At 32.7% G+C, this 24,781-nt stretch overlaps 5 protein-coding genes across 5 annotated transcripts; 1 reads left to right on the top strand and 4 right to left on the bottom strand.

Annotated features, from left to right (window-relative positions):
* Nucleotides 1-2,751: 2,751 nt before the first annotated feature.
* On the bottom strand, nt 2,752-3,625 carry LOC116001941 (mannose/glucose-specific lectin-like). The gene is made up of 2 exons (XM_031241910.1): nt 3,327-3,625; nt 2,752-3,192 (listed from the first exon to the last, which is right to left on the bottom strand). Exons 1-2 carry the CDS (start codon nt 3,546-3,548, stop codon nt 2,950-2,952), a joined length of 465 nt encoding a protein of 154 aa, XP_031097770.1. The 5' UTR covers nt 3,549-3,625; the 3' UTR covers nt 2,752-2,949.
* A 6,054-nt stretch (nt 3,626-9,679) lies between these two features.
* LOC116001937 (mannose/glucose-specific lectin-like) lies at nt 9,680-10,459 on the top strand. Its single transcript, XM_031241905.1, has 2 exons — nt 9,680-9,944; nt 10,058-10,459. Exons 1-2 carry the CDS (start codon nt 9,717-9,719, stop codon nt 10,301-10,303), a joined length of 474 nt encoding a protein of 157 aa, XP_031097765.1. The 5' UTR covers nt 9,680-9,716; the 3' UTR covers nt 10,304-10,459.
* Nucleotides 10,460-12,074: 1,615 nt separating this feature from the next.
* Nucleotides 12,075-13,718, bottom strand: LOC116001936 (jacalin-related lectin 23-like). The gene is made up of 2 exons (XM_031241904.1): nt 13,422-13,718; nt 12,075-12,538 (listed from the first exon to the last, which is right to left on the bottom strand). Exons 1-2 carry the CDS (start codon nt 13,650-13,652, stop codon nt 12,284-12,286), a joined length of 486 nt encoding a protein of 161 aa, XP_031097764.1. The 5' UTR covers nt 13,653-13,718; the 3' UTR covers nt 12,075-12,283.
* A 3,858-nt stretch (nt 13,719-17,576) lies between these two features.
* Nucleotides 17,577-18,457, bottom strand: LOC116001938 (mannose/glucose-specific lectin-like). Its single transcript, XM_031241906.1, has 2 exons — nt 18,159-18,457; nt 17,577-18,010 (listed from the first exon to the last, which is right to left on the bottom strand). Exons 1-2 carry the CDS (start codon nt 18,381-18,383, stop codon nt 17,768-17,770), a joined length of 468 nt encoding a protein of 155 aa, XP_031097766.1. The 5' UTR covers nt 18,384-18,457; the 3' UTR covers nt 17,577-17,767.
* Nucleotides 18,458-22,334: 3,877 nt separating this feature from the next.
* On the bottom strand, nt 22,335-23,205 carry LOC116001940 (mannose/glucose-specific lectin-like). Its single transcript, XM_031241908.1, has 2 exons — nt 22,908-23,205; nt 22,335-22,765 (listed from the first exon to the last, which is right to left on the bottom strand). Exons 1-2 carry the CDS (start codon nt 23,130-23,132, stop codon nt 22,526-22,528), a joined length of 465 nt encoding a protein of 154 aa, XP_031097768.1. The 5' UTR covers nt 23,133-23,205; the 3' UTR covers nt 22,335-22,525.
* Between the last annotated feature and the right edge of the window lie 1,576 nt (nt 23,206-24,781).

Raw genomic sequence — 24,781 nt, 5'->3', positions numbered from 1 at the left:
AATATATATATATATATATATATATATATATATATATATATATATATATATATATATATATAGAATTGCGCAAATGAAAAGGATGCGCCTAGGAGAGAATTGAGAACGCTTTGCAATGCGTCACGTGTTCAGATATAGTTGCACCTAAAGTTATAACTAGGTGCACTTAGGTGTGTACATGAATGCTAACAAGGTAAATTACTTGTACTTGTAAGTGAAAATAAGTGCATAAGTGCATGTAAAATGTATTACATGTGCAAGTAAAATGTACATTGAGCATCAATATTAAGTGTACCTAACGTTATAACTAGTTGAACCTAATGGTATAATTAGTTGCACCTAAGTGCACGAATGTTAACTAGGTAAATTATTTACACTTGTAAGTGAAAATAGGTGCACTTGTAAATGGTTTTACTTGCACTTGTAATTATCGAGTTATTTACAAAATGCCACTGCGTCATTTTTTTAAAATTACATCTGATTTGTTGATCTGGATACATGGACGACTATGGATTGTTCTTATTTCTCTCCTGGGCACCTGTTCTCATTAGAGCGCACCCATATATATATATATATATATATATATGTGTGTGTGTGTGTGTGTGTATACACACACACACACTTTATTTTCATTTTCATTAGGTGCCTAATAATTACAATTGTTATACCATGGAGTCACGGACCAGGGTTCCTATTGCAAATCATGATACAAAAATTAGGTATATTTAGTTAACACATTCTATACCTACCGTTAACTGTTAAACAAATAATTTGATAATTATTGACACATAATATGATAGCTATAGGTACACACATTGTCAACTACAAGTACAGAATGTGTTAACTATAAGTACAAAATAATTGTTGACAAAAATTACAGAAGATTTAGTTTAACACATTCTGTACCCATCGTTACAATTTCTGTACATATAAACAAATAATTTGATAATTATTGACACATAATATAATAGCTATAGGTACATAAACTGTCAACTACACGTATAGAATGTGTTAACTACAAATACAAAATAATTGTTGACACATAATATTATAGCTACATGTACAAAAAATGTCAATTACAGGTATAGAATGTGTCAACTAATAAAATAAAATTTGAAAATTATTTTTGGACTATGATCTACAATATAAGGTACATCCTGATCCATGGTATAACCCAATAATTATTTGAGTTTTGACCCACCACAAGTTAAAAACAAATCTACTTAATAATCGAATAGAGAAAATCTAATCAAGTAGCTAGTGGGAGATGAATACTAGGATTGAAATTTCAGGAGGGTAGTATCCATTAAAAAAAATAATATATATAAAATCACATAATACTACCATCTGTAATAATTTTTATTAGCCAATAGAGTTGTTTCTTAGATTGATTATTAAAGATGTTAGAAATGGTTAGATGAAATATAGTAAAGGGATTCAAAACATTTTTGGCAATTTTTTTTTTAATGAAGAGTTTAACATGTAATCACTATCCGAGGGTGTGTATGACTTCTATGTAATAATAAGTAATAACGTGCAAATCATACAAGCCATGAGAGGTAAACCACACTAGGAAGACCTTGTGCGGCGGGCTTGAACGAAAGGGTGTTGGTAAAAATCGATCTTGTGATGTTTAGATACCAAAGTTATATTCCACCAACTTGGCTACTCCTTTTGAGGTGTGGAAAATTAAATTTGTTAAGTGAAATCCTTGACCTCAAGACTCAAGTTATGTGATCGGTAAATTTTTAGTTTGTCTTGTGTTGGGCGGCAGTTTGGAGGGTTGAATCTAGTATTCTGTCATCGGAACACGGTGTTGACTACTACACAACTTGAACCATAGCTCTTAGTGTAATAGTAATCGTTTGATCATATGAAATTAGTATCACATACTGACATCTTTGTTTTATAAGCTAAGTGTGATGATCTTATATTTGTTTTATTTTTGAAAATAAAGAAGATAATTCATTAATCATAGGGTGAAACGATTAAAATAAAGATCAATGGAATGGTCAAACATTTATTACAGTCAGACATATAAACAACTTCCCTAGCATAGAAAACTTGATTCGCATTTCACAAATTTGAAGCTGAATTGTTTGAAGGAACTTAAAGCTTTTTTAATGATTTGGTCAAACGTACCCAAGACCAGCACTGGTTGAATAGTCTTGCACACCACCTGAGTATCTATTTCAATTATTCTATCCATTGACAATATTTCCATCGGGTTGAACTGAATATCATAGTTCATAGGAGTCTCTTTTTCATTGTCATGTTTGTCACCTAGGATGAGATTCACGTATGCTATGACTAGTTTTATGGTTTCACGCATTATGAAAAAAGAACTCGCCAAGTAAATGAGAGAAAGAAAATCGTCAAAACAACGAGAGGAAAAACACAAAAACTGCAAATAAAATTAAACAAATAAAACAAAGCAAATGGAAATAACAGTGCAAAAATAAGAGAGTAACGACCGGTAGCGGTGAAGATGGAAGAGGAAACCGTGAATGCAGATAAGACAATGAAGGTGGACGCTATTTGAGATGGAAATGGCAACAGGGAAGAGGATCGGACACCGCCTCCAATTCGCTTGCTTCACGGAGGCGGCCGTGAAGAATTGAAAACCAAAGAGGAAAGCACTTCAATATGGTTTCTTTTCCTCTTCTTTTTATATTTCTTTTATTTTAAAAATCATTTTTTGCAATAAAATGATTTGATAGATCCAATACACATTATATACTAAAGAACAAATATAAAAATAACGGTATTTATTGATAAGTATGAACAAGAGTTGACGAATCAACAAATCTCATACATCAAAGGACATTTGACAAACATAAAATTAACAAGCAACACTTAATACAACATTATTCAAACCATTTGGAACTTATTCAACAATCAACACATAGACGTGTTCCAATGGAGCATTATTAAGTTTGATATATATAATTAATTACGTGCAATATAAGCACCAATAGCATCAATATAGTATCCAGAACGACCGAGGAATCCAACAATTTCGTACCCACTTGGAATGTTGGATTTGAATGGTGTTTCATCAATGGTGCCGTATGGCCCGTACTCTCTTACATTAGTAGTAAACGTTATTGATCGTAAGACATTGTTATCCAGGTAAATTCCAGTCGTTCCACTTATCCCAGTCAAGTATTCATCCGCGCCATCAATTTTCACCTATTTTACATATCATTAATCAAACAAAAGTTAGTTCTAAATATATGTATATAGAAAAAAGCGAGAAAATTCAACTTTTATTGTATATCACAAACAATCAATTAAATTAAAATGTACAAAGTTAGATGTAGAACCGTGTCAGTACTAGTGACGATATCCGGCCCACTTCCTCCTACTGTGATTGTATCTTTTGAACCATCATCTTTAATGCAAGAAAAAGTTAGGGCAATAGGGTTGGTACCATAACCACCATAGGAAATAACTATCTCATTTATCTTCCTGACGGGTCGAAAACTCCAAACATCTCCACCATTATATCCCCATGGTCCAACTATGGTATCCATAGAAACTGCCATGATATCTTAGATGATAATTGGGAATTAAATTAAAGCAAAAGGAAGAATGAAGATGAGCAAGTTTGATTTGGTGTGCATACTAGGAAGAATTAGAGGCCCTTTTTATAGAGGAATATAATGAAGCTAAGAGTGGGAATATAATCTAGCGTACCACTTGAGGGAATTGTTAATGAAGCTAAAGGTGCACATGCCCATATCCATATAAAAGTCAAATAAAAACAAACCATTGATAGGGAGGCACTTATAGGTGTATAGAGGAAAATTGCTAATTTCTCCGGCGCTGATCCATCATTAGTTAAAAAGGAAGTTAGTTATCTGATTAAAAAATCACATGTAAGGATGAGACTATTGGAAAGAAAATATAAGAGGGGTGGGTAGCTATATTCGAGATATAGGGCAGGCAAATCCGTATTTTTTACCAGAACCTTCTCATGGTTAAACAAGTATTTCGATACGTAGAGGACAAGTTTGCTATGTTTGTCAAACAATTGATTTGACAATCCAACTAAGTTTATTGAGCAATTAATTTAGTATACGTAGTTAAGTTTGATTCCTAATGAGAACAGTCTATTAACTTGTACTGTGCATATTCATATAATATATATTCATGTTTTGCTTCTGATACTATAATTCTATTCTAAATTATTTTATTGTAGTCATGTCAATTTTTTTAATTAATTATTCCATCATTAATTTCACATGCATATATGCATCAGCATACTGTCTTAGCTTATAAAATATCAAGTTGTTTGTTATTATAGTTATCGGATGTGAATGAGTCGTGGCATGGGAATATAAAACCTTATCCGTCGCAGGAAGAGCGTTCCTAGTTTTCAAATCGATGTGTCATTTTTTATTATTAAACCTTATCCGTCGCAGGAAGAGCGTTCCTAGTTTTCAAAGATTATTCATGCAATTTACCATCTTGTCTGTTTTAGCGTAATAATGTAATAACAATTTATGGTGGTTACCAGAAATATATAACTTTTTTCACCAATCTGACCCGACAGATCAAAGCATTTATTTACTGCGTATAAGGAGTCCCTCACTTTTATAGGTTACCACCACACTGTCGCTGGTGATACTCGATCATGATCTTTATTTTTAAATTTTACCTTTGTAATTAATTGAGCTATCTTTGTGCATATATAATTCTTTATTTTTGTAAATGGGTGGTCACATTTCTATACTACAATAAAAAAATTAAGAAGGCCGTCCGGTCACGGGATCGGAACATGAATTTGAATACCAAATTGTATAAAATAATATAATATTATACACTGAATTTAAATTAGGATTATCTTTAATCTCCTCCGTCCTCCTACTTTTGAAATTCTTTCAGCTAAACATATTTTGCAGATTGTATTGGACAATATCTTGAACCCGTCTTCTTATGTCCATAGGTAATTCGAGATTAATTAATACTGACTCAACATCAAATTGTACACTTCTGTGCAAAAGAAATTCAATGCAAATTCAAATAAATTCAAAAAGAAATTGTATAAAGCTATGCATAATCCAAAGTCAGATGCCAAGAATCGAACCTTATTATGTCAAACTTTTAGTGTGATTTCTATCCACTAGATATACTATTCCATTAAATTGGCCAGATTGATTTTTTTTTTCTCATCATTGTCACATGCATGCATGGATCATATTCTCTTATAAAATATCAAATTCTTCTTCCTTATTATAGTCCACAGACGTGTATGGAAAATCGGGTTATGCATTATAATAATAAAAATAAATACTGGTCAATACTTACTTTAGACGCCTTCTCATGTTTACACACATAGTTGGATTAAGGTCAATATGATAGTTGTTACAAGGTTGTTATAGATAAAGCCATCTGTGATCGTTATACCATAGAGACCCTAGTTCATTTGTTTGTGTTTTGTGTTATGAGTTTTTGTGTCTTGCGTTATAAAATTCTGTATCTTATGATTTATGAGAATGAATTATGTACCTGAAAGCTGAAACAAATTAGTAATTGTGTCTTATGTTATGAATTTCAGTGTTTGATCTTTTGTTGCAGAATTTTGTGTCTATGAACACAAATTATGTACCTAAATCAGATTTGAAAAATAAATAAATTTATAATATGTGTATGTCTTGTGCTATGATTTTTTGTGTCTTGTGTTATGAAATTCAGTACCTTACGAGTATGAATTATGTACCTCGTCTTTTCAATCCAGCTGGATCCATAATGCTATGCTATGTGTCTTGTGTTGTAATTTTTTTTTTTTTTTTTGTATTTTGTGTTATGAAATTCTGTACTTTACGAGTATGAATTCTGTATCTCGTTGTTTCAAACCATCGTCCATAGCTATGTGGACCCTGGTCTATGATATAAATTACCTGAGTACTATGGGGTTCCGCGAGGGAATATATTATGGACTTTATCTATAAAATCTGTTTATAGCTATGTTTAGCAAACCTAGCTGAAAAGGTAGTTGAAACCTGAAAAGCTATAAGCTATAAGCTAAAAACTAAAGAGTTGTTAACTTAGCCATTATGCTTAAAAGTGTATTGATCGCAGTCAAAAATAAGATATAGTTTGGGTTTAATTTTGTCGTTCCGCTGAGGATTGACGTTATGACACGTACTTGTGCAATTATTTACTTTTAGAACTTTTTAACCCACTAACGAGAATCCAAGCACAATCATAAACATAAATTAACTAACAAATTAAAAACATAAGAAATAAAGATGAGATTTAAACTTGGAGTTATTACCATCAAGATGCTACATATACTCATAGATTAGGGATAATAATAATTATGCATCAAGATGGCCATACACTAATGAATTCAAGAACATTCCGTCCTTTGAATTAGAGCAAGAGATTTATCACAATATGTGTGATTCAACCTCGAGCCATTGAAGTCCCTCGGTATATTCAGCCCCCAATTCGTCCCCTACTTTCGTAGCGAGATATTGGGTTGTAACTTGAGTTTTTACCCAACTTTCGTTGTAGGAAGAACTCTCCAATTACTTGCCAATAAAAATAGCTAGTAATTATTAACAAGATGCAAACATACCTCCTTGTACAAGCTTATGATTCAAGATTATAATTCTTCTCCTTATGAAATTGTTAGCAAGGTAGCATCAAGATAAATAATAAATTCCTACCTTAAACCCAAACTAAACTAAATAAGCATAATGAAAATAAATTAAAAGAAGAAGAAAAGTAAATAACATAAAGCATAAGGAAAATAAACTTGCATAATTTAAATTGTAAGAAAAATACAAAACAAAGAAAAGAAAGGAAAGAAAAACAAGTGTTTGCTCTATTCTACATCTTGCTACCATATATTTGAAAATATATACAGTAAAACAAAATGTTTATCTTCTCAAAAAACAAACAAAATGTTTATAGTTCATAAAATTAATTTCATACAAAAATTAATGTTTAAACACACAAATTTCAAATTAGAATTACAACCAAACATATTGAAGAGAAATGGTCAAAATGGTTTTAATTGGGAGGGGTAAATGATGCCATTTATTTAAAATAATAAGGATAAAGATGAAAAAAATGTTAGGAAACTCCTAGCTTATTTTTGAAACTAGCGTTTTAAAATAAATTCTTATTTTAAGCTACTAGCTTATTTTGGGAACATTACCAAACAAAGCTTATAGCTTATTAATAGCTTAAAATAAGTTATAAGCTGAGCCTATATGGTGCAACTAAAGCAGAATGTTGGGGTGTAGCCCAAATGAGTTGCAATCCTTTATACAGAGCCTATGCGTGCAACTAAGAGGTATTTCTAGCAATAGGGTGAGGTCTGATTCCTATCACTTATGTTCATGTATGTGTTTGGGATTGATTCCTTGTGCACAAAAGTGTACTGTTTTGTATTGAGTAGGGGTGTAAACAAATCAAATAATTTTGATTCTATTCTTGATTCGAATTCGAATAGTTATATTCGAATTCGAATATTTTGAATACGAATCCGAATTCGAATACACATTTTGATTCGAATGTTATTCAAATCCAAATACAAATTAGGATAGATTCAATTCGAATAGTATTCGAATATATATATATATATATATATATATATATATATATATATATATAGGGTCATGTTCAGGTGTGGCCGCGCCCTTACGTGCGGTCGTACGGTTTACACCACTCAATGTTAAGAAATGCACCACTCAATGTTACGGAATACACCACTCAGTGGTGTATTTCTTAAATATGAAATACACCACTCAATGTTATTGAGTGGTGCATTTCTTAACATTGAGTGGTGCATTTCTTAACATTGAGTGGTGTAAACCGCCTGGCCACACCTAAGAGCACGACCACATTTGAATAAAAATATATATATATATATATATATATATATATATATATATATAGGATCATGTTCAGTTGTGGCCGCGAAGAGTGGTGTATTTCGTAACATTGAGTGCTGCATTTCTTAACATTGAGTGGTGTAAACCGCACGGCCGCACGTAAGGGCGCGGCCACATTTGAATAAAATTGTATATATATATATATATAAAGAAACTAAACTAGTAAAATAAATCCTAAACTAATTAAAATAAAAGTGAGAGTAGCCGCTTTAGTGCTTCACCCTTCAGTCTTCCTAGTTTGGTAGCCGTAGTTCCCAACTTCGCCTCTTCCACCAACTGCTTCGCCCTCTTCTTGTCCTCCCCTTTTCACGGCAGACCACCGTCGTGGCAAGGAAGCACGGCAACAAGGAGAGCAACTCAGCAAGGCAGGGCAACAACTCCTCACGGCCACTGTCGTTCGGCGAAGGCAACAATCTTCACGGCCGCGGCAATTTTTGTTATATTTGATCTTAATTTATTGAAAAATTTAGAAAAAAAATTAAAATAGCCATTTCGAATTCGAATTCGAATATTCGAGTCGAATCGAATACGAATCGGAATTTAGGATTCGAACACTAAACGAATTCGAATTCGAATACTCATCAAAATAATCGAATTCGAATCGAATTCTGAAGTATTTGACTCGATTCGATTCGATTCGTTTACACCCCTAGTATTGAGTCTCAAAGTTAGATTAGTTTAGGGGCGGGTTCATGGGTAAAGGATATCAATTGTTATACCATGGATCCAAATCCACCTTGCATTGTAGACAATGGTCCAAAAATTGTGTTTGTCGTTAACATATTATGTATATTCATTTAATAATATTATTTGCATATTATGTCCCCACAGTTGACATATTATACCTCTATAGTTAACGTGCTTTCAATTAATTTACATGCACACATGGTTGAAAAAATCGCAAGGCGCTCGGGCCTAGTGCCTAGGACGTCTGGGCAGGGATTAATCGGCGCCTAGGCGCCCAGATATTTTTTAATTTTACTTTTTGTTTTTCAAAAATTTGTTTAAGTATATTTTTAATTTTTTAAAGACTAATAATTATAAATTATATAATACTTTAATAGTTAATACTAAATATTAAATATTAACCTAAAAAATATCTAGAGTTTGTACAATTTAAGGTTATTTCACTAAAAACGATGTTGTTTTGAGTGAAATAACCCATTAAAAAAACAATAGTTAATCGGCCGACTAAGCGGTCTAGTCAGTGCCTAAAAGGTCTAGTCGGCGCCTAGGAGGCCTAGGCGGTGCTTAGGCAGCCTATGCGGAACTTAGGGGGTCGCGTAGCTGGCCAGCCGCCTAGACCACTATTTAAGGTGATCGATACGCTAGGCGGTCAACCAGCGCCTAGCGCCTAGGTGGCGGGGATTAATCGGCGCCTAACTAAGCGAGATTTTCGCAACATTTCATGCACATAATCTATTAACTACAGACACATAATATAATAACTGCAAACACATAATATGTTAATTACATATACATAACCTGAATGTAATTTTGAACCCGATACAAGATTTTACTATTCATGCCACGATTGTATCTTCAAATATGCAAAACGCCAAGCTTGGCTAACATCAAATTAAGTTGGGCAGTCACCTCATATGCATGTTATGCTGGCAAGTATAGTAGCAACTCATCACTTCCGACGTGAACAAAAATTAGTTGGACAACTCATTATGTATTTCACCCTACCTTTTACTTAACTTCACTCTCTATAAAAAGACCTCAATTCTTCCTTGTCTCCACACTAAACTTTCTAATTTTCATTCTCCCATTTGCTTTTCAATTATCATTCAACAAACAATGGCAGTTTCTACTGATGCCGCAACGGGTCCATTGGGAAATAACGGCGGTAACTTTTGGAGTTTCCGACCTGTTAACATGATCAATCAAATTGTTATTTCATCTGGTGGGCCGGGAAATAACAATCCCATTGGTATAACTTTTTCTTCGACTAATAATGATGGCTCAAAGGATACCCTCACAATTGGTGGAGGTGGGACAGATACCACCGTCATCCGTAACGACATGGTTATACATTTAATTTTGTATATTTTTGTTTAATTTATTATTATATTTGTGATATATATGTTTTAAGTTGCTTTCTTTCCAACTTTTTATTGATTCACGATGTGCCTGAATAGATTAATATTGATTGCGCGGATGAATACTTGACCGAGATAAGCGGAACTTTTGGGCCTTTCATTGATATGTCGTTCAATGTGTTACGATCTATAAAGTTTACTACCAACGTTAGAACGTTCGGGCCATACGGTCCCAATGTTGGAACGCCATTCAACTTCCAGGCTCAGAATGGCAGCAAGATTGTTGGATTCTTTGGTCGAGCTGGATTCTATGTTGATGCTATTGGTACTTATAATGCACCATAAGCGATTATATCATTACTCTGAGGCTTAATGCTCCATTAGAACACCTTTAGGTTTTGGTTGTTATGTTGAATAAGTTCCAAATTAAATGGTTTGATAACGTTGTATGGAGCGGTGCATGTTTTATGTTTCTCATATATGCTCTCATGTTTGTGTGAGTATATTAATAAATAATGTTGCGCCTATTATTAGGTGTATAATAATAATATCCTTTTCCTTTTATTCTATTTCTCCCTCTGTTCTTCTGATCTTGATAATTATAACTATAGTTATTTTTAAATTATTGAGCTTGGCAAGAAAGGTTTACGTTAGCTCCAAAAAATTGGTGAAACATAATTTTTATACTAGAAGGTCACAAGTTTAATTTTTATCAATATATTTTTGGTGGAGTCTGCTTTATATAGTTTGCGAATTATTACAAAAAATATTTATTCGATACACACTCTCAATGACTATTAGTTTTTCTCGTCACAAAAAAGGGCTTCGATAATAACCTTCAATTTTATTTTTAACGTGATGGTGCGTTATTGTGGTTCACAATTGGTGATACAATATACATGTTTACTTCTCATACTCTAATTTTACTCCAAATTATTTTGTTGTAGTTGTGTCAATATTTTTATTATTAATTATTTCACCATTGTCATATGCATCATATTCTCTAATAAAATATTAAAGTGTTGTTTTCTATTATGTATAGAAAAACTAGCTAAAAATGGCATGTAAAATAATGGTCATTTTGAGCAAAGTTTTGAGTATAGTTCACTTTCCATTTGAGTCAATCGGGTTTAAGCGGATTTAAGCTAAGTTCTCCTAAGTACAAGGTTTAATATGATATATTATACACTCAAAACGGACAACCGGTGAATGAGAAATTGATTTTCAAAGTGTACCTATTTGAGTTGGGAAAAATGAAGTTGCGAAGGTTTTGATATGGTTTGCACTAGTATATATACAATTTTTTTTTTGAATCGTTCATGATTCTTTATACTTTATCAATCTCTTTCTACCCAAAAAATCAATGTCCCAACCAACGGGCACTACTACAAAACATAGTTATTACGGCGATTTTTTTTTTTACACATACACAGTGGTTTTTGAAGTGCCATGTAAGTGACCGCCGTGGTAAATAATTACTTCCTACGGCCGTGTATGTTACATATTTTCGGAGTTTGTACTGTTTCATTTTAAAAATCATTTTCGACAAATGACAACAAAAAGTATATTAAATTAAAGAGCAAAGTATGAAAACAATCTAATAAAAGGAGATTAGTCATTGTGTTTGACGGTGAAAATCCTAGGTTACATCCAAAAAAAAGTATAAAAACAAAGTTGATTATTAATAAGCTCATATATACATGAGAGCACATTTGATCACAAACATAAAACAAGCATTATTATTATTTTTTTTTTGAAAATAAAACCATCAATGCATTAATGAACTAAAGAAGCAACAAAGTCAGGGGGAAATCATCCCAAAACATCGAACTAGCCTAAGAATAGGCTACTGTAACTAAAGCATGAACTAAAAAATTGGAGGTTCTAGGAATAAAACCAATAGAACAAGAAGGAAAAGAATTCAAAATGCATATACAATCAGAAACAACAATACCCACATAAGAATGGGGTTCAGGAACATGCTTTGTCAGCAAGGGGTGAAGAGATGAGCAATCTGTGTGCACACGGACTAGGGCTGTCCCACGATTTTCCAGCCAAGACAGAACCTCCTTTGGTATATTAAATTAATCATTTTCGACAAATGACACCAAAAAGCTAATTGGTATATTAATTAAATTAAAGAGCAAAGTATAAAAACAACGTTATTTATTAAAATGCTCATACATGAGAGCACATTTGAAAAACATAAAACAAGCAATGCTTGCTTAATATAACATTATTCAAACCAATTGGAACTTATTCAACAAACAACACACATAGACATGTTCCAATGGAGCATTTATTAGCTTGAGAGTGACAATATAATCAGGCCTTTGTATGATAAACACCAAGAGCATTAATATACGGTCCAGATCGACCAAGAAACCCAACAATCTTGTCGCCATCCGGAGCATTCAAGTTAAATAGCGGTGAACTTTGAAGTTCAACTCCGTACATCCTGGTCTCTCTTAGATTGGTGGTAAATTTTATACAATATAAGATTGGCGAAGTTGGATCGTCGAAAACGCTAAACCTTCCACTTATCCCGGTCAAGTATTCATTTGCGCCATCAAAAAGCACCTATTTATACATGTCATGTATCAAGAAAAACTTAATTATATAGCACCTTAAGCATTAAAATGACGCACCTTAAAATACACAAATGACACATCTTAAGAACCTTAAGTTTCAACAGGTCACGCATAAGCATACAAATCACACATCTTAAGATTAGAAGGAAAATCACACACCTTAAGTTTCAATAACTATTCACATTAAGCACACAACCCACGCACCTTAAGCACAAACTCACGCACCTTAAGCACAAAAATCATGCACCTTAAGAAGTAAAATCACGCACCTTAAGAAGAAAAATCGCTCACCTTAAATTTGACCTAGATGTAAAAATTATCAGTGGTTTTTTTAAGGTTTAATGTCAGAATAAAAACTGAAGCTTGAAGAATGAAGCTGATGGGAAGGCAAATTAATTGTGGGTTTCTTCCAGGAAAAGAAGAAGAAGAAAAAAAAAGCAGCACAAGGGCCGATTGGGCGGCAATTCGCGCCCCAGCGAGCGCGTGTTCCTCACGTGCCCGCTGGGGCAAGTTGGTGGCCACTCTGACATTAACATTACTTTTTTTTTTCTTTCTTTCTTTTGTCAGATTTTTGTTTTTGTTTCTTTTTTTTTTTTTTTTTTTTCGTTTTCTTCCCATATTCTCTTTACTAATCATACTCACAAAAACTTCTCAAAACCGCGAAAGAATTTCATTGATAAGAATGCTCTTAATCCTGAACGTTAATTTAGGCAAAATCAATGACTCTCATTTAACCGCACAACCGCACATGAACCCTATCACCGCATTTGAACGTAATTCTCTCTCTATATATATATATGATAGAAAGAGACTTTGAACATATATACCATAAACAATAAATGAAATTAAGATGTACAAAATTAAATGTATACCGTGTCTTTACGGATGACCACACTATCTTTGCCACCTCCACCTATTGTGAGTGTATCCGTTGAACCATCTTCATTAGAGGAGAAAAAAGTCAAACCAACAATAATGAGGTTTGACGGCGTACCATAAGAAATAACAATTTTATCGATCTTTTGATTTGGCCGGAAACTAAAGAAGCTTTCACGGGGATATCCCGTAGGTCCGATTACGCTATCGGTCCAATTCCACTCCATTGGATGATAATTGAAAAGCAAAAGGAATTAAGAATGAAAATTAAATTAAATGAGAATTAAAGTTTGGTGTGCAGAAAAGGAAGACTTGGAGGTCCCTTTTATAGAGATGGAGTGAAGCCAAGTACTCTCGTGGTAGCATGAAATACATAAGTTTGTCGTTTAAGATATTTAAAATATTATTAATACAATGCTTCTAAAGATTCATGTTTTTCATATATATCAATAGAGTAGAATTCGCGGTTGTGCGTTCTCGTGGGATCTGTGCGATATACACCACTAGTGTTATAAAAATGCACAATACAAATATGCACCATTACGTACGCATCATACAAAAAATACACTACTAGGTATGCAGATATACACCACATTCGGAAATGCACAATTAGGGACAAGAGAGTTATGTAGTGTTTCTGTGCATTTTCATTGTGCATTTTCCTAACATTAGTAGTGTATTTTGTTAACACTAGTGGTATATACCGCACCGACCACACAGGAAGGCACAACCGCATTTGAGCAGATTTTTATATATTTCTCACTCACACTACTTTTAAACATATCAATCTTAGTAGTTGCATTGAAAAAAATGATTTATTAGCGATTTGAAGTAATTGATAAACGAACGGTTGATATAATGAGTTCAATCACTTAATATTATGTAAAAAAATATACCTAGTATGTAGGGCATACATAATTTTAATTTTTAACCTTTTACTTGTCTACAGATAGCGAATGCTGGATTTGACCTTGCAAGCCTCCGCCCAACATAACTGCAATAATGTCAAATGATATAATCATATATGTGTCTATTATATATGTTAAAGAACTTTAGGGCAATCATTACTCAAGCCATGTAAATCAGGTAGCTTGTCCATAACTGACCGATTCAAACCACTAGCTATTGCACTGTAGGTATGTTCTGCTCCCTGTCCACATAATCAACCGAAACTATGTTCTAGTAGCATTCTGTTACCCTGCAGTATCTGTTCATAATTACTTTCTCAACCTATTAAAGCACAAGCTTGCTTGATTTAATTTTGAAGCTTGAGCCATGGCGTGGAAGGATAAACCTTATCCCTTGCTGGAAGAGTGCAGTGGTCCTTAACAATGTACTCTGATTTTTTCCACGTTAAAAAATTAGTTGGAAAAATATCTATGAGCCATTCAATTCTTGGTAGTTGAAATATATAATGACTTATTAATTAGCAATTAATTTGAAGGGGTGAATTATTGGCCGGTATACATAATTTAGATGCTTCCATAGACAAATCATGTTTTGGGATTATGTTTAGATGAATTTTGATGACATTGATTAATACTAAGTTAATTAAGCTATGTTGATTAGTACTAATTGAAAATGAGAAAGTTTGGTATGCAGAGTGGAAGATAGGGAGGTCCCTTTTATATATGGTTCTGTTTAGTAGAGCTTATATTTTTAACTACAAATAAGTTATATATAACTCTGTTTGGTATGTAAAATATGATAAACTTAAAATAATAACTTATTTTGAAACATTATCGCAAGGTGCATTTAAAAATGATGTCAAATGTTTACTATTAAAAATTTTCTTATACTTATATAGTAGACAGTGTCATATTTCAATAGTTGAATGTTAGGCTTGACTCTACAAGCCTCTGTCCAACATAACTGCAATGCCAAACTCTAATCTTATACGTGTGTATTATGTTAAACAACTTTAGGACAACCTTTTCCTAATAATAAGAATTGTTATATAATAATAATAATAATAATAATAATAAATAATAATAATAATAATAATAATAATAATAATAAAAAATTAAACTCTCTCTCTCCTCTAATTTTTAATTTATTCCTTTTTTAAGATCAAATGCTTACTATTACGCTAAAAATTATAGTTAATAATGGAGACATTACCTTATTTCAGTCAGCGTGATATTTTGATAGCATGATGCTGAAATTAGCCATCTAAGCTGTAATACAACACGTCATTTCCTCTTGTCCATCTCAACCCTCAAGAATAATTGGTATCAAAACTTAATAATAAAATATAAAAATGTCCGACCAAATGCTACCTAAATATTGGTTGTTATCATTTTTTAAGCGTGTTTGTTATTGTTAGTATTAATTTGTATCAATCCATATTTAATTATGGAATTTTTTATAAAGAATAAAAAAAAATTGAGTACTAAAGAATCAATTATTTAATTTGCTAATTTTCAAAAAAAAATAAAAATTAATTTGCTAATGTTTTTTAATTTGTTCACAAGGCTTCCCTCTTTGTACGTGTTACTCATTCATATATATACTCCAAAAGCTGCATCTAAAGAAACTTCCAAATAGCATTCAATCCATTTCTTTTAGGGTAAGATTCGCGACAAGAAAAGGTGACAAAAATAGGATAATAGAGACTAATTGAATGGCTCACCAATTTTTTGCACGTGGAAAGTAAGTTTCTTGGACCACTCTTCTTGTAAGGGACAAGACAATGCAAGATCATTTCCATCATATCAGAATAATGGAGTGGAATTGCAATTTGATTTGTTATTATCAATTTTAGAATTTTTTTTTTCTAAAATGAATACTATTGATAGAGGTCTTGTAATATTTTAAATTGGAGAATGAGTTGCTAGCAAATTATATAATGAATCAGGGTGTATCTTACATTGTGGATCTTGGTAAAAATGATGTTTAAATTATGTGTCAGTTGTTAAACAATTAGTATTAATCAATGTCATCAAATCACATCGTCTCTCTTCTTTGGTTTATAATTTCTCTTTGTCACAATTAAGGGGTGTTTTCAAATTTCAATCAAAAATTTTAAAGACTTTTAAGAGTTTTAAAAATTTGATAGTATTCGATTTAGACTTTTCAATTTTCTCTACAGGCTTTTTCTCTGTCAAAACTAAACTAACTTTTTATCTATCCATGTCATATTTTACGGTAGGTTTCAAAACTTTCATAAATACAGGTTGTTTTTATCTTTTTATTTTCACATATCTATAAAACATAGCAAAAATTTTATTTATTGTTGAAAACAACTAGATTTGGCTTTAGAGTGGGATACCAAAGACTCCAAATTTGTTGGTTTTAATAGGACAATTTATATCGTGGACCAAGGTCCCATAACATTGTGGACTCTGGTTCAAAACGACATCGTTTTGATCTTAAAATTTTAAACGGGCGCTCAATTTCACATTTCTCATGTTTATTCACAATTAATAATATATTTCAGGTACACAATAACATATCATAAGACACAACAATGTAAGACACATACACATGTTATAGGAAACATACAACGAACTTAGTGGGTTAGGTTGTTCCGAGATACTCAAGGTAGTTGGATCGTAGGCTTCGTGGTCAACATTGGTGTCACAGATAACTTGTTTGCTAAGTTGTGGGGCCTAAGGCCCGGCTAAGGGAGGTCTACGGCTTGGTAAAGAAAATGTGTTTCAGCGGTTGATTGCGGAGCTGGACTCGAACGCGGCGGTTAAGGTGATGAATGAGAACTACAACCTCAGCGACTTTAGTATAAATGTTAATGTTCGTTAAACAATTTAATGAAATGGGCAATCTAAATTTTTATTTCTTTGATTGTCCATAATTGACCAATTTAAATAGATAAAGTTAATAAACTTCTCTTGGGAGTTAAACTTCAAATATTTCATACCAATCTAATTGTCTAACCAATTTGATTGGATTAAAATGAATTTCTAGATCTGTCGCCGTGTAGTTAAATTTATTGTTAAGGATGTTAGTATAGGTTCTATGGTATGGATTTTGTTCTATGGAACCCTTGAGTAAGTGTATAGCATAACTTTAGTTTTGCATTGGGTGTGCAAATTTAGTTTGTCATGGTTTCATAAGGGTGATATTACGTTTTTAACTTTCAGTCATTTTTTTACAATAAAACGGTTGATTTCAGACACATATATAATATATTATTAAAGAGCAAAGTATAAAAACAACTTTATTTATTAATATGATGCTCATACACGAGAGCACATTTGACAACCATAAAACAAGCAATGCTTAATACAACATTATTCAAACCATTTGGAACTTATTCAACAAACAACACATAGACGTGTTCCAATGGAGCATTAAGATTGAGAGTGATAGATCAATCATATTATCACTTATCGGAATTATAGGTACCGATAGCATCAATAAAGTATCCAGCGCGACCAACGAATCCAACAATCTTATTGGGAATGACATTCACGGGATGGAATGGCTCTCCAACATTGGGTCCAAAAGGCCCGTAGTCTTTCAAATTGGTAGTGAACTTTATTGAACGTACCACATTGTTACTCAAGAAAGTTCCCAACGTTCCACTAAAATGAACCAAGTATTCATCCGGGTTATCAATATTCACCTGTTATACATGTCATGAATGAAGCAAAAATTAATTACCTCTAATTCAAATACATTTGGAGTTAGTAATAAGCTAAGAGAAGCAACTTCTAGCATATAAATCACAAATGAAAAATTAAAGTAAGAAAGTATAAAATTAAATGTATAACCGTGTCAGTGTTAACGACGACTTCTGGTCCTCCTCCTCCTACTGTGATTGTATCCTTTGAACCATCATCTCTAGTGCTAGAAAAAGTTAAGGCAATGGGGTTGTTACCAGTGGTATAATGAATGACTATCTGGTTTATCTTGTTTACAGGTCGGAAACTCCAAAAATTTCCACCGCTGAATCCAAATGGTCCAGCTATGGTATCCATAGGAACTGCGGAGGCCATGATTTCTTGGATGATAATTGAGAAGCAAAGCAAAAGGAAGATTGAAAATGAGCAATTTTGATTTGGTGAGGAGACTAGGAAGACTTGGAGGTCCCTTTTATAGAGAATGAAGGTAATAAGTATGGGTAAGTTTGTCTATGAAATTAAAAACATTAACTCTTGTAAAGGATACACGTTTTTCACATATCCATACTCCTTCTGCCTTTACTTTGTCCTTTCCCTATCAACTTCATCTTGAATTAGTAATGGCAGAGGGGAGGGGAGGGGAGGGCCAAAACAAATTTGTCTAACTAAAATTTTGAAAACACGGCTCTAATTCAATCTCATTAAGGTTAGTACAACTTATAAACGAATCAGGGAAGTCAAGTGTTCGTTGAAAAGATGTTGATGTGTATTTGAATACTATTGACTCTGTTACCAAATGAGAAGCCCAAAGAGCCAATATTTTGCCACGAACCCACTCCTTCCCATATGGAGGTGCAACCGAGTGCCAGTAGAACACAAGGTCTTTGACATATATTATGTTACTATAATTATGAAAGATTTGTTATTTTTTTAGATGATCAGGAAAACTTGCAACCACTATTATAGGTTGTGAATTCACTGAATTGAACTATATAAACTTTAGCTTTTGGCCTTAGCGAGCAAAAAAGACGACAATGAGGTTAACGAGTTTAGGTTGTGCATGTATAGTTGACTTGCTCATATCTAAAAGAAAAATAAACTACTCTGAATGAAAGTTAAACTTGTAAAACGAAAGACTTATTATTAGCATATATGTAGCTACATATATACAAGGGCATTGAATGTACTAAGCAATTCAAATGAGAATAATATTTCATTTTAGAACTTGCTTGATTTAATTTTGAAGCTAGGGTCATGGCGTGGAAGGATAAAGCCTTATCCCTTGCTGGAATAGTACAGTGGTCCTTAACAATATACTCTCATTTTTTTAACGTGAAAAAATTATTTGGGCAAATATCTATGACAATTCAAAGACAAATAAGCAAATAGACAAATAGACAAATAGACTGCTTCTGGAGAGTCTGGGCTCAAAATTTTTGGATCAATATAATTCAAGGGTGTAATTTTTACACGTGGAAAGTAAGTTGCTTGGACCACTCTTCTTGTAACGGACAAGATCATTAATTTGCATCACAACAATGGAGTGGAATTGCAAANAAAAAAAAAAAAAAAAAAAAAAAAAAAAAGTCAATTATTTTGCACTCCTTTCAAATGTATGTATTGCCAGCCAATGCCAACTCTCACTTTGCCAGACCCAACATTAGGGTCAAAAGGCCCTTACTCTTTCACATCGGTAGTTAACTTTATTGGCCATAAGACATAGTTATCCAGGTAAATTTCAAACGTTCCACCTACATCCAATGTGGTGAGCTCTTTATAGGCGGCACCAGACATTGTCTTCTCACTTAATTGGTCGTTAAGATAGCGTGATTTACCCCTCCACGCACTATCATGTCGAGCAAGGGTGTAGGCTCATAGGGCGAAGGAATTTCATCACTACAAAAAAAAAATGCAGAACTGGCAACAAAACATTTCGTCGCTAAAATAAATAATTGTCGCTAAAGTGAGTAGTGACGGATTAAATCTGTCGCTAAAAGTAGCATTGCTATTCACTTGCGACGAATTCTTAATCTGTCACTAGATTTAGCGATGAATTTTTCCATCGCTAAACAACAAATCTGTCGTTATTTTCCTCTTCGCGATGATTTGAATGACGAATTTTGTAAAGGAATAGTGACGGAATATTCCGTCGCTAGTTTGTTTCTATTGTTTGCAGTAGTTAGTGTCATATTTCAATAGTCGAATGTTAGACTTGACTCTACAAGCCTCTATCCAACATAACTACAATGTCAAACTCTAATCTTAACGTGTGTATAATGTAAAACAACTTTAGGACAACCTTTTCCTAAATAAATGGTGCAACTCATATTAAATCTGGGTTAGTGTCACTAAATTAGTCTTAAATAATAGGAATACCCAATGTTATATATCAACAACAACAACAACAACAACAACAACAACAATAATAATAATAATAATAATAAAAAATTAAACACACACTCTCTGTCTCCTCCGATTTTTAATTTATCCCTTTGTTAAGATCAAATTCTTACCATTATGCTAAAAGTTATAGTTAGTAATGAAGACATTATTTTATTTCAATCAGCACAACGTTCTAATAGTATAGCATAATGCTGAACTTGGCCCTCAAATCTGTAATCTAACACATCTTTGCCTTTCATCCATATCAACTCTCAAGAATAATTGCTATCAAATCTCAATAATAAAATATAAAAATGTCCAACAAAATGCTACCTAAATATTGGTTGTTATCATTTTTATTATCGTGTTTGTTATTATTGTTAGTGTTTGTATCAATCCATATGACATTATTGAAAGGGTGTTGTAATTTATTATTTTATTTTTTTTGAAAGAATCAAATATTTAATTTGCTACTGTTTTTTAATTTGTTCACGAGGCTTCCCTCTTTGTATGTCTTACTCATTCATCTACTCCAAAAGCTACATCTAAAGAAACTTCCAAATAGCATTCAATCCATTCCTTTTAGGGTAAGATTGGTGACAAGAAAAGGTGACAAAAATGGGATAATAGAGGGTAATTGAATGGTTCAACAATTTTTTTATTTTTGTTTTTTATTTATGTGGGAGGAAAGGTTCATAAATTTTGGGCCATAATAATTAAGTGTGTAATTTTTGCACGTGGAAAGTAAGTTTCTTGGACTACTTTTCTTGTAAAGGACAACACAAGATCGTTTGCATCACATCACAATAATGGAGTGGAATTGCAATTTGATTTGTTATTATCATTTTTGGATACTATTTATAGAGTTCTTGTAATATTTTTAACTCGGACTACATGTTGCTAGAAAATTATACCATGAATCAGGGTCTATTTTGCATTGTGGACCTTGGTACAAAATGACATTCAAATTATGTGTCAGTATAATTAGTATTAATCAACGTCATCAAATTACACCGCCTGTCTTCTTTATAATTTCTCTTTGTCAGGATTAAGGTGGTGTTTTCAATCAAAATTTTAAAAGACTTTTAACCATTTTAAAAGTTTGATGGTATTCAATTTCGACTTTTCAAATTTCTATACAGACTTTTTTCTTTGTCAAAACTAAACAAATTTTTTATCTATGATAGTTGTAAATGTATTGTCTTTGTTTGGTTCTAATTAGAAAATATAATCAAAATAAATATATAGATAATTAATTAAAGCTAATAATGTGGGTGTGTATGAGAAAGGCTATGCATGTTGTCATTTGGCACAATGCCTCCTTATATAGTTTCAATAATGCCTAGAGAGTTGAGTTTAACATATTATCATTGAAATGTGGCACTAACAATTGCTTAAGTCTTAGAAAATAAAGTTTTGTTTTCGACATTAGCTATATATAACTTATAATTCATTCAAAGCATGTAGTGCAATCGAGACTGATATATAGGTGCATCTTACCATCTGAATGGAGACAAATAGTACGTATAAATGTTAATGTCCGTTAAACAATTTAATTAAATGGGCAATCTGAACTTTTATTTCTTTGATTGTCCATAACTGATCGATTCAAATAAATAAAGTTAATAAACTTCTCTTGGAGTTAAACTTCAAATCTTTCGTATCAATCCAATTGTCTGACCAACTCGATTGGATTAAAATTAATTTCTACTTATGCCGTTACGTGTAGTTAGATTTATTGTTAAGGATGTTAGTATAGGTTCTATGGTATGGATTTTGTTCTGTGGAACCCTAGAGTAAGTGTATAGCATAACTTTAGTTTTACATTGGGTGTGGAAATTTAGTTTGTCATGGTTTCATAAGGGTGATATTACATTTTGTTTTTAACTTTCAGTCATTTTTTACAATAAAAAGGTTGATTTAAGCAACATATATAATATATTATGAAAGAGCAAACTATAAAAACAACTTTATTTATTAATATGCCGCCGCTCATACACGAGAGCACATTTGACAACCATAAAACACAAGCAATGCTTAATACAACATTATTCAAACCATTTGGAACTTATTCAACAAACAACACATAGACGTGTTCCAATGGAGCATTAAGATTGAGAGTGACTATAAATCGATCACTTATCAGAATTATAAGTACCAATAGCATCAATAAAGTATCCAGCGCGACCAACGAATCCAACAATCTTATTGGGAACGACATTCACAGGCATGAATGGCTCTCCAACATTGGGTCCAAAAGGCCCGTAGTCTTTCAAATTGGTAGTGAACTTTATTGAACGTACCACATTGTTACTCAAGAAAGTTCCCAACGTTCCACTAAAATGAACCAAGTATTCATCCGCGCCAATATTCACCTGTTATACATGTCATGAATGAAGCAAAAATTAATTACCTCTAATTTAAATAGAGTTAGTAATAAGCTAAGAGAAGCAACTTCTAGCATATAAATCACAAATGAAAAATTAAAGTAAGATAGTATAAAATTAAATGTATAACCGTGTCAGTGTTAACGACGACTTCTGGTCCTCCTCCTCCTACTGTGATTGTATCCTTTGAACCATCATCTCTAGTGCTAGAAAAAGTTAAGGCAATGGGGTTGTTACCAGTGGTATAATGAATGACTATCTGGTTTATCTTGTTTACAGGTCGGAAACTCCAAAAATTTCCACCGGCGAATCCAAATGGTCCAGCTATGGTGTCCATAGGAACTGCGGATGCCATGATTTCTTGGATGATAATTGAGAAGCAAAGCAAAAGGCAGATTGAAAATGAGCAATTTTGATTTGGTGAGGAGACTAGGAAGACTTGGAGGTCCCTTTTATAGAGAATGAAGGTAATAAGTATGGGTATGTTTGTCTATGAAATTACAATCATTAACGCTTGTAAAGGATATACACGTTTTTCACATATCCATATTCCTTCGGCCTTTACTTTGTCCTTTCCCTATCAACTTCATCTTTAATTAGTAATGGCAGAGGGGAGGGGCCAAAACAAATTTGTCTACATGAAAATTTGAAAACATGGCTCAAATTCAATAAGGTTTTTCAAAAGATGACTCCACTGAGGCTCGAACCCACTCCCTTTCAAATGGAGTGTACACCGGGTGCTGCTTGACCCCAAAGTCTTTGGTGACAACTTATATATTTGATTCCAATATGATTGCACACTGTATACAATACGTATAGTCATTAAGTGCTTATTATTACGTTATCATGACAATTGATTATATATTGTGTTATTATAATTATGAAAGATTTGTTATTTTTAGTGGTGATGAGGAAAACTCACATCCACTATCATAGGCTGTCAATTGAACTGTATAAACTTTAGCTTTTGGTCTTAGCGAGCAAAAAAGACGACAATGAGATTATCTAGTTTAGGTTGTTCCTAGTTGACCTGCTGAAATAAAAAAGATTAATAAAGTACTCCAATGAAAGTTAAACTTGTAAAGTGAAAGACTTAGTATATTTGTAGCTATATATATATATATATATATATATATATATATATATATATATATAAAAGGGCATTGAATGTACTAAGCAATTCAAATGAGAATAACTTTTCATTTTAGAACTTGCTTGATTTAATTTTGAAGCTAGAGTCATGGCCTGGAAGGATAAAACCTTATCCCTTGCTGTAATAGTATAGTGGTCCTTACTCAACAATGCACTCTCATTTTTTTCATGTGAAAAACATTTGTTGGACAAATATATATATGAACAATTCAATTATTGGTAGCTAAAATAAAGATTTATTAACAATTTGGAGAAATTAATAAGCAAATAGACCAATAGACGTTTCTAGAGATTGAGTCAGGTTCAAATTTTCGGATCATATAATTCAAGGAGTGTAATTTTTGCATGTGGAAAGTAAGTTGCTTGGACCACTGTTCTTGTAAGGGACACGATCATTTAATTTGCATCACAACAATGTATTGGAATTTCAATCTAGATTTTAAAAAAAGAATGTGAATTATTTTTCACGTCTTTCAAATGTATTTATTGCCAGCCAATGCCAACTCTCACTTTGCCAGACCCAATATGGCTATTCCCTCAACAAAGGGTCAGGAGTACTTCCGCAAATTTTACTGTGAGCCGCGGTCTACAATACATTGTGGTCCATGTATCAAAACGATGTCGTTTAGATTAATGAAAAGAAACGGCTGAAACGGTTCCGTTCCGCGCCGTTAACTCTGTGTGTATAACATATTCAGTTCCATTTTATATATACTGCAGTTCCCTTTCAACAAAACTACCCTACAGTTCTGTTTCGATATAACTACAGTTTCAGTCGGCATTATACACTCAAATATGTGAAACTATTATTCAGTTTCCTTTTAAGACAACTACAGTTTCTTTTATAATACA

This window comes from Ipomoea triloba, chromosome 13, assembly GCF_003576645.1.
Source record: "Ipomoea triloba cultivar NCNSP0323 chromosome 13, ASM357664v1".
In the NCBI taxonomy this organism is placed as follows: domain Eukaryota; kingdom Viridiplantae; phylum Streptophyta; class Magnoliopsida; order Solanales; family Convolvulaceae; genus Ipomoea; species Ipomoea triloba.
This window is presented reverse-complemented; position numbering and strand designations above follow the sequence as displayed.

Excerpts from the sequence above, each read along its gene's own strand:
- LOC116001941 (XM_031241910.1), bottom strand. The coding sequence starts at position 3,548 with ATGGCAGTTTCTATGGATACCATAGTTGGACCATGGGGATATAATGGT. Across the intron at positions 3,193-3,326 it reads TCGTCACTAGTACTGACACG|GTGAAAATTGATGGCGCGGA; the intron begins GTTCTACATCTA and ends TATGTAAAATAG.
- LOC116001937 (XM_031241905.1), top strand. The coding sequence starts at position 9,717 with ATGGCAGTTTCTACTGATGCCGCAACGGGTCCATTGGGAAATAACGGC. Across the intron at positions 9,945-10,057 it reads CCGTCATCCGTAACGACATG|ATTAATATTGATTGCGCGGA; the intron begins GTTATACATTTA and ends GTGCCTGAATAG.
- LOC116001936 (XM_031241904.1), bottom strand. The coding sequence starts at position 13,652 with ATGGAGTGGAATTGGACCGATAGCGTAATCGGACCTACGGGATATCCC. Across the intron at positions 12,539-13,421 it reads TGGTCATCCGTAAAGACACG|GTGCTTTTTGATGGCGCAAA; the intron begins GTATACATTTAA and ends ATGTATAAATAG.
- LOC116001938 (XM_031241906.1), bottom strand. The coding sequence starts at position 18,383 with ATGGCCTCCGCAGTTCCTATGGATACCATAGCTGGACCATTTGGATTC. Across the intron at positions 18,011-18,158 it reads TCGTCGTTAACACTGACACG|GTGAATATTGATAACCCGGA; the intron begins GTTATACATTTA and ends CATGTATAACAG.
- LOC116001940 (XM_031241908.1), bottom strand. The coding sequence starts at position 23,132 with ATGGCATCCGCAGTTCCTATGGACACCATAGCTGGACCATTTGGATTC. Across the intron at positions 22,766-22,907 it reads TCGTCGTTAACACTGACACG|GTGAATATTGGCGCGGATGA; the intron begins GTTATACATTTA and ends CATGTATAACAG.